Below are 13,035 nucleotides of genomic sequence, written 5' to 3'. Positions count from 1 at the left end.
TAACATGATTTGGATGGACAGCTTGTAGAATCTGTCTATCAGTATGTATATCTGGGACAAATAATAGTGGCAAATGAGTTGGGTCCAGAATTGAAGATGAGTAAAAGAGCAGGCTGAATTGTCTCAGCAAGCTCCTTACTGACCCCAAGATTACCGTTAAAGCAAAGGCCCATCTTTTTCTTGCTAAGATTCTACCAGTGTTGCTAAATTGCAAGGAAACATGAAATGCAGTTGCCTCTGAAAAATTAAAAATGAGTGCCTCAAAATGAGAGCAATGAGAAACACACAGTGGGTACGAGCAGGCTGCAATGTATAAACAATGAGAAACTCCACAGAACAGGAGTAAAAGATGTCATTAATGAAGTGTATTATAGAAAATGAATATAGGCTGGTCACATAGCACAAAGGCTAACAAGTGGACAGAGTGCTCTACCAGTGCCTTCTCAAGGTCAGGAGAAAGTAAGGAGGTCCTCTAGGATTTTGAGCAGACCGCTTTGTGTCAAACTTATGGAAGGACTTGGGCAAGAGTAATCTGCAGGATTGAAGGGAATTCCCAAATCAATGAGATCACAGTCCATTTGCAACTAACCTCTAAGATCCCTTCCAACAAATTTAGTTCTTATTTACAATCTCATCTTAAGGATAATAGTACACTAGGACCTATAACCAAACAGAGTTCGTAGGCAAACAGGTAGCTTAATTTCAAATTAAATAATCGTTTTAGTTGAATCTGTTTTACCATTCCTGAAGTACATTAATGTTCTGTGCGTTGCCCATTAGAATGGTTCAAATGGATATTCTGTCACTTTAGAAAGGAAAATGATTCTAGCAAGAAAGAAAAATAATTTGTATAAGTCTTTAAAAAGCTGTTGGAGTGATGACTAAGACCTCTTTATTCACCCTTCATCAAACTGAATCTTTTTAAGAAAAATAATTCTCCAATTCTCTTTACAGTCTACCTAAATGCATTTAATAATTTGTGTCCTATTAATATTTAGATATCTTGATAGAGCTGGTTGAATAATAAGAAAATTTTGTAAGTTGTCTCTTAGTCTTTAATGAAAGACCTTAAGCATTACCTGCAAATTTTAAGTTATTGATCAGAAATAGGAAATTTATAGGTGAGTAGAGAGAATGGAAAGCTACTCCCTTATGATTAGAAAACAATTAGTTAATTTCATACAGGCCAGCAGCATAAGTTTCTCCCTTTTTCTCTTTGAACACAAGTCAGTAATTCACATGTAGTACTTTAAGGTGGACTAAGCATTTTTCTTACACCAGCCTTATAAAGTAAGCAGTAAACATTTATCCCATTTTATTTATTTATTTATTTTTGAATATAAAGTGCTGAACTATTACAGATAGTTTTTTAAAATATATGTATAACTAACATTTTGTGAAAGAAAAACTCAGCATTCTGAATTTTAGCCAAATCCATAAGAGGCAAATTTATTAGTTAATTATCTAAGTAAGAGAGAGAATAAAAGGACAGAGCTTCTTCCTCCTTGTTGAAATTCTGACTCAAGCCATTTTCCTTACAATTTTATAGTCTTCAAGAGACAAAGACAAAATTTAACTGAAAGAGTAAAACAAAGGCACAAAATTTAGGTTACAGTTTATGATTTAGTTGAACAGAACAATAAGTCAAAATAGAGCACCTGGAGAATTATTTTCTTAAAAATATCCAGTTTCATCAAGGATGGCACATAGTAAGTGCTTAAATGCTTTTTACTCATTCACTATTCACTATGACTAGGTTGACTAGTTGAAGTATCAGAAATGCAAGGTTGATTCAACATTAGGAAAACTACATACATAATAAACCATATTAATGTCAAAAACAATTAAAAATAAAAAGATTTTTGTCAAAAACAAAAAATATTTTGATATAATATAGTATTCATTTGCATTCAAAACACTAAAAAAAAACCCAACCATAGGAATATTTGTTTGTTTGGGGTTTTTTGGAGAAGGGAATGCAGGGCAATTGGTGTTAAGTGACTTGCCCAAGGTCACACAACTAGTAAGTGTGTCAAGTGTCTGAGGCTGGATTTGAACTCAGGCCCCCCGACTCCAGGGTTGGTGTTCTACTCACTGTGCCACCTGGCTGCCCCCCAACCATAGAAATAAATGGAGCATTTTGTACATAGTGTCTCTCTAAACCATGAGCTATGATTTTGACAAAGCACTGGAGTTTCTTCCAGTAAGATCAGGGGTAAAGGAAGTCTATCCATGGTCATTGCAATAAACATAGTTTAGACTATAAATGAGACAAGAAAAAAATGAATGATCCAAACATAGGCAAAGAGGAAACAAAGTTATTGTTATTTTTAGATGAAGTGATGATTTGCTTAGAGGATCATAAAGATTCAACTAAAACTAATTGAAAAAATTTATAATGTTAGTAAAGTAGCAGAATATTAAATAAAAAAATGAACAAAAATCATCAGCCTTCCTATAGCTCACTAACAAAACCAGCAGAATGAAATAGGAAAGGAAATTCCTTTTAACATAACTACAAAATATATACACTATTTGGGAATCACAATACCAAGATACACTTAGGATGTGATTACAAGTATAAACCACCCTTTACAGAAATAAAGGAAAACATATGATTGTCAAAATAGTCCTTCTTCATGGTTGGATGGAAATTAAAATGATGATACCACCTAAATTGATTTATAGATTTAGTACCATACAAATCAGACTTTCTAGAATTACACAAAATAATAAGATTCACCGGAGGACAAAAGAATCTCAAAGCAAATAATGAAAAGAAGTTGGAAAGAAGAGTGCCTAGGAGGTATCAAAATAAACCATAAAACAATAGTCATCAAAAATATTCGATACTAGTTTAAAAAAAGTTGATCAGATTGTTAGGTAAATAAGACCCAGAGACAGTCAAATGTAGTGGCATAGTGTTCAGTAAACTCAAGGACACCAACTAATGGGCTAAGAAATCTTTATGACCAAAACTATTGCTAAAACTAAAAAGCCTTCTGGCTAAAATTAGGTTTAAACCAATATCTTAGTACATGCCACAATAAGATCCAAATGTATACGTGAACTAGAAATAAAAGGTCAGACCATAAAAAAAAATTAGACAAGGAAATACATCCCACAGTTATGGCTAGGGGTGGGGATAAGCAGATACAATGAATCATTTTTACATAAAATTTTAAAAGCATTTTCATAAGTAAAATCAATGCACTTAGAATTAGAAGGGACCTAGTTAACTATGAGAAACCTTTACAGCAAAAAAAGACAACAGAATATTGTGATAACATAATAAATACTGAATACAAAAGATTCAGAGAAACTTCAAGAGTTTTGTATGAGCTGATGCAGAGTGAAATGATCAGAACCAGGCACTGTTCGGTGCTAGAGATACAAAAACAAAAACGAAACAGTTCCTACCTTCAAGGAGCTTATATTTTATCAGGGGAGAAATTTTCCAAAATTTTTTTTCACCTCTCAAGTCAACAACCACTTCCCTACTCCACATACAATCAAGTGCACATGTATGTGCACACATCTGCACACACACTCAGCTTTCTATTTCATGTAGGAAGTTTCTCAACTGCCCTTCTCCATTCCTCAGAACTTCCTAGCAACACCATCCATTCTTTCTTCCTTTCCTTCTATCTCAGAGGAGATATCCTACTCTTTGCTAATTCCAGTATTTGTACCTTTGATCTTGCCCTGCCTTCTCTAAGACCTTGCTTCAGCAATCCTCTCCTTAAAGTCATGCATTTTCAGTCTCCCATTCAAATCTCATTCTGTTTATCATTTGTGAGACCTTGAGCAGCTCAGCTAACCTGTCTGTGAGCTTCAGTTTCCTTATCTATAAAATGAGGGTTGGCCTAAGTCCTCTTCCAGCTTTATATATGACCTCTTCAATAACTACCAGAACTACCTGATTCAAAATCAGTAATCATCAGGAAAAATATGCATTAAATTAATCATTATAAAATATGAGAAGTGTCATGGTTGGAGGGGCTAGTGGAAAAAGACATGTTAATTCATTGTAGGTGGGTCTATAAAACAATTTTGAGAAACAGTTTAAATTTATTTCTCAGTATGCCCCCTCACATGGTCTACCTTCCGCCCAAGTTGCACTACTAGCCCATTCTTGAATTTAGCATGCTTTTCCTACCTCTAGGACTTCACAGGGGCCATCCTCCATGCCTAGGCATATACTGTCCATATCTCTTCCTCTCAGAATATTTATTTTCATTCAACACTAAACTCAGAGACCACTACCTCTGTGAAGTCTTTCCTGAGATGCTAGTTGCCACTTCTTCCTCATATTACCTAATATTACCTGTATGCACATTATACTCCTAGTAGTATGTAAACTCTTTGAGTTCACAGACTATTTTGGTTTTGTTTTATTATCCCCTGTGCCTAACACAGTATAATCCAGCATATCAATACTGGAATGGTTTGTCATTTCTTTCTTCAGTGGATTAAGGCAAACAGAGGTTAAATGACTTGCCCAGGGTCACATATCTAGTAAGTGTCTGAGGCCAGATTTGAACTCAGGGCTTCCTGACTCCAGGCCCAGCCCTCTATGCACTATCTAATCTATCTTGTCATCTTACTTGTACATAGATCAGATCTTTGTTCAAAAATCTTTAGTAGTTTCCAAATAACAATTGAGGAAGAAAACTCAGCCTCCTCTGCTTCACATTCAGGGTGATACCAACCTAGTTTTCTTCCTTTATTCCATATTACTCTTCCATATACTCTGTGCCTCCTCCCTCCTCTACCCCAGGCTACTTGCCTTTCCCCAAATTCAACCTATGCTTTCTGTGCATTTTTTCAAACTGATCCCTGTTTTTGGAACATTTCTACCCTCTCTCCTTTTCCTGTTGAATTTTTAAAAGAGTGAACACTGTCCTTTAGAGCCAACTCTAATGCCGTTGTATTCATCTAAGCTATGTATTCCTTAGGACTTGTGGTTGTGGTTTGTCCTTCATTCTCGAAGAGGACTATGACATCAGGGAGGTGATGACATGACTTGCAATTGACTTTGATTTGAGTGAGGGAGAGCTGTGCAAATTCACCAGCCTCACTTTCTCCTCCAGAGTCATCTGCATCCAATGGCCAGATATTGATCAGGACGACTGGACATGGCCCAAGATGCAGTGGGAGACCCTGGCCCTTTTAAGCTAAGGTCTTAACAAGTGCTCACTTTAAGTGAGGCAAGGCCCGTTCAGTAAATAGGCCTCTTTAAGAAGTCAATCAAAGGATAGCCCCTTTAGTCGAAAAAAAAATCAATCAACTGGGAGAAAACCCTCAAGGTTGCTGACCACAAGAGAAACAGTTACTATTTACATTCACTCTGAACCAGAAGGGCCCAAAAAATAACTATTAAGTGTTTGGGCAGGGACCTATTGTTGTCCAATCCCTGAGATCCAGAGTGAATTGGGTTTAAGGCTTGGGCTTTGAGAATGAAATCTAGCCAGTAAACACCAAATTAACTATGTAACTTTCAGTCATCAAAAATTTCCTTTCCTTTGGGCAGAACACCCTCAGGTAAATGGAGAGGAGAGGAGAGGAGAGGAGAGGAGAGGAGAGGAGAGGAGAGGAGAGGAGAGGAGAGGAGAGGAGAGGAGAGGAGAGGAGAGGAGAGGTGGGGAGGGGAGGGGAGGGGAGGGAAGGGGAGGGGAGGGGAGGGGAGGAGAGGATGAGCTGAATTGCCCAATTGGAACTGGCCAGCTGGGTCCTCATTCAGATAGCTCAGACTACTCATAAGTTGTGATTTGTCCTTCATTCTCCAAGAGGATGATGACATGAGGGAGGTGATGACATGGCTTAAAATTGACTTTGATTTGAGGGACGGAGGGCCGTACAAAGTCACCAGCCTCACTTTCTCCTCCAGAGTCATCTGGGTCCAGTTGCCAGATATTGATCAGGACAACTGGAGATGGCTCCTTAGGGCTTAGAACATTACTCAGCATACAGCAGATACTTAGTAATTGTCTACATTGATCTGAGTAAATTTTTTTCTAAGTGGTAACATTTCTCTAAACAGTTACCCTCGGACCAGAAAGAAGAAAGTCTGACTCAGGAGCCACATTACCAACACTTAGAGTCTCTCTTATTCAAGACATGAGGTATTTAACTATTTTAATTTGTGATGATGACTTCATAATTTTGTGGATTTGACATTTAAATTACTTAAAAGACTGAAGAATATATGCATTTTGTATACTGATGAAGAATATATTTGTTCTTTAGCTATCAAACTCATTGTACTTGTTTTTACTTAGTACAAAATTCAACAAAAAAATTGCCACTGTGCAGCCTATATATAAATTTATTTTATTCTCGAGTCACTTCATAGTTTTTTATTTGTATTTGGGGGCCAAGCAGAAAAGGGTGCTAAGGAAAAAGGATGATCTCTAAGTAATTAGTAGATATTTGCAAGTAAAAAACTTACCAAAATTGTTTTCAAATGAATTTACTTTGAATAAAGTACAAGTCTTAAAATTCTTGCTCTTAGAAATCTGTTTGAACCTATGAAGTATTGAGTTCCCTCTCATTAGAGATCTTCAAACAAAGGCCGATCTGGATCACTATGTGCTGAGTATGTTATAGTGAGGATACCTTTTGAAAATAGAGTTAAATTGGAAGGCACTAAGGTCTTTTCCAACTGTCAAATTCTATAATTCTGTGATGTCATTTTAAATAGATTTACAGAGTTTGAATTTTTCCCCATTATTATTATACACAGCTTGTTGAGCTTATAAATATAAAGTGAATAACTATGTAAAGACATAAATATAAGACATATAACCATTGTCTTCTCATGTTGTACTTTATTAACACTAGTTATAAATGTTTAATATGGTTTGCCAAATATCTGAAACTATTTGTGATAGTATGTGTCTTATTTAAAGATTTGTAATTTCATATTTAGCTTTGAGCCTTCACCAGTTCAGATTTTAACCACTCTCCATCTTAGTACATGGTTTTATGAGTTGCTGTAGTCAAAAAATTTCACTGCATTGTACCCATCATTCTGGTAATGGGGTTCCTGAATTTAGGCTAGTCTTTGGAGGACTTGTCAAGTATAGCAGGCCTGTACTTAAAATCTGTCAGCTTGATAGGACCTGCCATTACTTGTACCCTGTTGGCATATAGCCTTTAAGAATTTGGGTCACCCTTGAATGAACTGATGCAGAGTGAAATGAGCAGAACCAGGAGAACATTGTACACAGTAACAGCCACAGTGTGCAATGACTTATCTCTTCTTAGCAATGGAAGGATACAAGACAACTCCAAAGGACTCATGATGGAAAATGCAATGCAGATTGAAGCATATTATTTGCTCTGTCTTTTTTTTTTTTCTTTTTTTGTTTGTTTCTTCTTTCTCGTGGTTTCTCCCATTGGTTCTAATTCTTCTTTACAACATGACTAAAGTGAAAATAGGTTCAAAATGAATGTATATGTAGAACCTGTTATCAAATTACATGCTGTCTTGGGGTGGGGGGAGAGGAGAAATGGGGAGAAAATCTAGAACTCAAAATCTTAGAGGAGTGAATGTTGAAAACTAAAAATAAACAAATAAATTTTTAAAAATAATAATAATTTGGGTCACCTACCATGCTACAGTAAGAAATCTGAAAGGACTTAAGTGAAAGATTCATGTATATCCTTCAGTTTTTCTCTGATATTAAGTGTATCATTTCATAATGGATGCAATGTAAATAGTAATATAATATATTAAAAGTCAGTAGTCTAATAATAAATAGTGAATAATCTAATAGATTATTTGTGCTATTCATTGGATCTTGTCAAGTGAGAGTTTATGTCAACTGTCTCATAAGTTGGAAAGCATAATAAAAATTTCAGCTAACATCTGGTTATGCATGTATTACATGTATGTGTATGATATGTACATGTGTATATGATGTGCACATGTATAATATGTACATATTCCTACTGAAAGTAAGTCAAGTCAGCTTTTTTTCTTCATGAGAGGTTTTTGTCTTTCCCAAGATTATATTAGGACATCTGCTTTACAATTTGATAAGTGATGTCATCAACCTTTGGGAAGATTCATTTTTAGAAGTATTCAGTTAAAACCACACGGACAACAACTTCACCCCATTGGGTTCTCAGCTAAGCACATATCTGAAATTGCAGTTCCTCTCATATTGAGCAGGATTGCTATGGTGACAAACCCATCCGCAGCAGGATCAAACCAACCTACCTAACGCCAGTCTAATTCCCATTTACAGTTCCTATTAGTAGGTAAACAGTCAAGAGCCAGCATTGACGGATTAAAAAAAAAACAATATCTCTAAGAACATTGAAGTGGCATAGTGGATAGAGAGCCAGCCTCAAAGACAGGAAGACCTAGGTTCAAGTCCTACTTCTAACATATAACAGCAGTTCCCTGTACCAGTGAAATCATAGGTCCAACAGGAGAAAATAAAGGTGTATAAAATGAACAGTATATGAACATGTAGGAAGGGGTGGATGGGATGGGCATCCCATGAACCTCACTTTCATATGAATTAGACAAAGGAAGATTAAGTGCAATGACACAGAGATTTCAGTATAGAAAGTCATTAGGTTCAAAATGGAATTAGGAGGGAATGGGGACAAAAAAAGAATGTAAGGAAGTATAGAATAGGTAAGTGAAGCAAAACAATCCTGAATGCTGGAGATAGGAATGTGAACTGTAGCAAGTGAGTAGGATTAAAAGAAAGAGAAAGAAAAAGCAACAACTTGGGTTCAGGGGCAAGGCAAGGGAAAGAAAAGATCTGCAACAGAAGAAATAGGCTGTTTCTTTCACTCATAAAATCACTAATGTTAATTTGTAGTCAAAAGGCAAATTCCCTCTCCTACCACCTTCTTATTTGTTAAGAATGTGTGTGTGATAGGGGGCGGCTAGGTGGTGCAGTGAGTAGAGCACCGGCCCTGGAGTCAGGAGGACCTGAGTTCAAATCCGGCCTCAGACACTTGACACATGTACTAGCTGAGTGACCTCGGGCAAGTCACTTAACCCCAAATGCCTTGCCCCCTCCAAATAAATGTGTGAGTAATGAGAGGAAAAATAGCAAGAAGATGGAAGGAAATACACAATTAATTGTCATAATTGCAAACATGAGTGGGATAAATTTAAGAAAATACCAGAATGGATTAGAAAGCTGAATCTAGCAAATTTTTGTTTTCAAGAAACATACTTGAAAAACAAAATTCACATAGAATTAAAATGAGGGACTGGAGCAAAATCCATTATACTTCAGTTGAACTTGGAAAAGCAGAGGTAGCAACATGATTTCAGTGAAGCTTACAATAAATACAGACAAAATAAAAAGAGATAAGCAAATTGAATTATGCCATAGATAGCAATATTAATACTTATACCTAACAATATAGTTATTCAAATTAGAAGGAGAAACAGATAGTAAAACTATAATAGTGGGGACCCTTGATATATCGTTTGAAAATTAAGACAAATCTAAGCAAAAAATAAACAATAAAGAAATCAAGGACCTGAAGAGACCTTCAGAAAAAATTTAAGATAATAGATCTCTTGGAATTATTGAATGTCTTTAGAAAGAAATTTACATAAACCTAAACCATGCAAACAACCTTTACGAAAACTGACTGTGTATTGGTGCATAAAAACCTCTCTAAAAATACAGAAAAGAGAAAACACTAGACATCATTTATTGATTATGGTATAAACAAAATTATATTCAATAAAATGAAATTCAAAATTATGCTCAACAAAATGAAAAGTATTTAATTTAAAAAGATTTAAAAGTAACTAGGGATTAAATAGAATAATTCTAAAGAACTGGTGAATCAAAGAACAAATTATAGAAATGATAGAATACTTCATCAGGGAAAATGGCAATAAACCAAAAATAATGGCTGCAGCTAAAGTAATTCCTAGGGAAAATTGTATATGTATATAAATAATTTTATCAACAAAAGAAAGAAAGAACAAATAAGTGGATTAAACAAGTATCTAAAAAATTTGAGCAACAACAACAAAAAACCCCAGTAATCCCCAACTAAATAACAGTATAGAAAATAAAAAAATTAAAGAAGAGATTAGTAAAATTATAAACAAAAAGGCAAATTAATAAATCAGGAGCTAATTTTTAAAATACATATATTTTATTTATTGCATTAAAAACTTCCCAATTACATGTAAAAAATTTAATAACCATTATTTTAAAATTTTGAGTTCCAAATTCTCTCCCTACTGCCTCTCATTCACCCCTTGAGAAGGTAAGTAATATATTGCTTTGACATGAGAAGTAATACAAAATATATTTCCATATTAGCCATGTTGCAAAAGAAAATAAAACCAAGAAAACTAAAGTTTTAAAAGTATGTTTCAATTTGCACTCAGAATTCATCAGTTCACTCTCTGGAGGTAGATAGCATTTTTCATCACAGGTCCTTTAGAATTGTCTTGGATCATTGTCTTGATCAGAGTAGCTAAGTCTGATTATTAAGGTGATTATCCTTAAAATATTGCTATTATTGTGTACGATGTTCTGGTTCTGCTCACTTCACTTTGCATCAGTTCATATAAATCTTCCTAGGTTTTTCTCAAACCATCCCCTTTGTCATTTCCTATACCACAATAGTTTTCCATCAAAATCATATATCATAACTTGTTTAGTTGTTCCCCAGTTGATGAGCATCCCTTCAATTTCCTATTCTTTGCCACCACAAAAAGAGCTACTATAAATATTTTTGTACAAATAGGTCATTTCCCCTTTTCTTTGACTTCTTTGGAATGAATACAAACTTAGTAGTGGTATTGCTGGGTCAAAGGGTCACAGTTTTATAGCCCTTGGGGTAGTTCCAAATTGTTCTCCAGAATGATTGGACTAGTTCAAAACTTCACCAATAGTGCATTAGTGGCCTAATTTTTCCACATCCCCTCCAGCATTTGTCATTTTCCTTTTTTTTGTGGTGGTAGTTAATCTAATAGGTGTGAGAAGGTATCTGAGTTGTTTTGCTTTTCTCTAATCAGTAGTGATTTAGAAAATTTTTTCGTGTAACTATTGATAACTTTGATTTCTTCTTCTGAAAACTGCCAGTTAATATCCTTTGATAATTTATCAGCTGGAGAATGGCTTATATTTTTATAAATTTGGCTCAGCTCTTTGTATATTTGAGAAGAAAGGACTTTATCAGAAAAACTTGATGTAAAACTTTTTTTCCCAGTTTCCTATTTGTTTTCTAATTTTCACTACGTTGGTTTTGTTTGTGAAAAAAACTTTTTAATTTCATGTAATCAAATTTATCCATTTTACTTCCTATGATTCTCTCTATCTCTTGTTTGGCAATAAACTCTTCCCTTATCCATAGATCTGACAAGTACATTTTTCCATGCTCCCCTAATTTATATATGATATGTCTAAATCATTTAGCTGCTTTGATCTTATCTTGGTGTATGGTGTGAGGTGTTGGTCTATGCCTAGTTTCTTCTAAACTGCTTTCTGATTTTCCCAGCAATTTGCCAAATGGTGAGTTCTTACCCCCAAATTTTGAATTTTATGTTTATTAAACACTAGGCTCCTATGGTCATTTGCTACTATATTATGTACCTAATCTATTCCACTGATCCACCACTCTATTTCGTAGCCAGTACCAGATTGTTTTTGATGATTAACACTTTGTAATATAGTTTTAAATCTGTCTGGGTCTCCTTCCTTCCCAAATTATTTTTATTGATTCCCTTGATATTCTTGGCCTTTTGGTCTTCCAGATTAATTTTGTTGTTATTTTTTCTAGTTTCATAAAATAATTCTTTGGTAGTTTGATGTGTATGGCACTGAATAAGTACATTAACTTTATGTAAAATTATAATTTTTATTGTATTGGCTCAGCCTACCCATGAGTAATCAATATTTTTCCAATTGTTTAGATTGGTCTTGATTTTTGTAAAAAATGTTTTGCAATTGTGTTCATATAGTTCCTGGGTTTATCTTGACAGGTAGACTTCCAAGTATTTTATATCATCCGGAATTGTTTTAAATAAAATTTCTCTCTTCCTGCTGGATTTTGTTGCTAGTATATAGAAATTTAATGATTTATGTGTGTTTATTTTATATCCTGCAACTTTGCTAAAGTTGTAAATTGTTTCAAATGTTTTTAGTTGATTCCCTAGGGTTCTCTAAGTATATCATCATATCATCTCATTGCCTATTTTTATTCTAATTTGTTTTTCTTGTCTTATTGCTATACATAGCTAACATTTCTAATGTAATATTGGATAATAGTGGTATTAATGGAAATCCTTGATTTCCCCAATCTTATTAGGAAAGCTTCAAGTTTTTCTCTGTGATTGTTAATGCTTGCTCTTGATTTTAGATAATTAACCACTTATCATTTTAAGAAAGGGTCCATTGATTTCTATGCTTTCTAATATTTTTAACAGGAATGAGCAGTGTATTTTGTCTAAAGGTTTTCCTACATCTACTAATACAATCATTCTTATGATACAATTGATTATGTTGTTGGTTTTACTAATATTGAACCATCCCTGCATTCCTGACATAAATCCCCATGGTCATACTGTATGATCTTTGTAATACATTTCTATAATCTTCTTGCTAGTATTTTATTTAGAGCTGAAAATACTAATAAAACAGATAAAGTTAGCTAATCCAATTTTCAAAAAAATAGAGGGAGGGACACTAAAATGTATCAGAAATGAAAACAAGCTCACAATAATTGAAAAAGAAATTTTCAGAAACGATCTTGCCCAATTATATGCTAACAAAACAGAAATGGATGAATACACTAATGTTAGAAAAAGAAATGAAACAAGTCAGGTATTAAATATTCCCAAAGAAAATAATTCCAGGAGCATATGTATTCTGAAGTGAATTCTATCAAACATTCAAAGAACAATTGATTTTAATACTGCTTAAACTTTGCAGTAATAATAAGAGAAGGGACCCTTCTAATTTCTTCCTATAATAGAATATATGATCTTGATAACTTTATGAGGGAGAGAACAAAGGAAAAAATAACCAG

At 34.3% G+C, this 13,035-nt stretch overlaps 1 protein-coding gene across 1 annotated transcript in view; it reads left to right on the top strand.

The window, feature by feature from the left end:
- Positions 1–13,035, top strand: part of DENND5B (DENN domain containing 5B) — a 219,489-nt gene that overhangs the window by 165,000 nt on the left and 41,454 nt on the right. Inside the window, exon 12 of the mRNA XM_036759004.1 lies at positions 6,044–6,125. Coding sequence (XP_036614899.1) covers positions 6,044–6,125 — 82 coding nt within the window. The remainder of the gene's footprint in view (positions 1–6,043; positions 6,126–13,035) is intronic.

This window comes from Trichosurus vulpecula, chromosome 5, assembly GCF_011100635.1.
Source record: "Trichosurus vulpecula isolate mTriVul1 chromosome 5, mTriVul1.pri, whole genome shotgun sequence".
Taxonomy (NCBI): domain Eukaryota; kingdom Metazoa; phylum Chordata; class Mammalia; order Diprotodontia; family Phalangeridae; genus Trichosurus; species Trichosurus vulpecula.
This window is presented reverse-complemented; position numbering and strand designations above follow the sequence as displayed.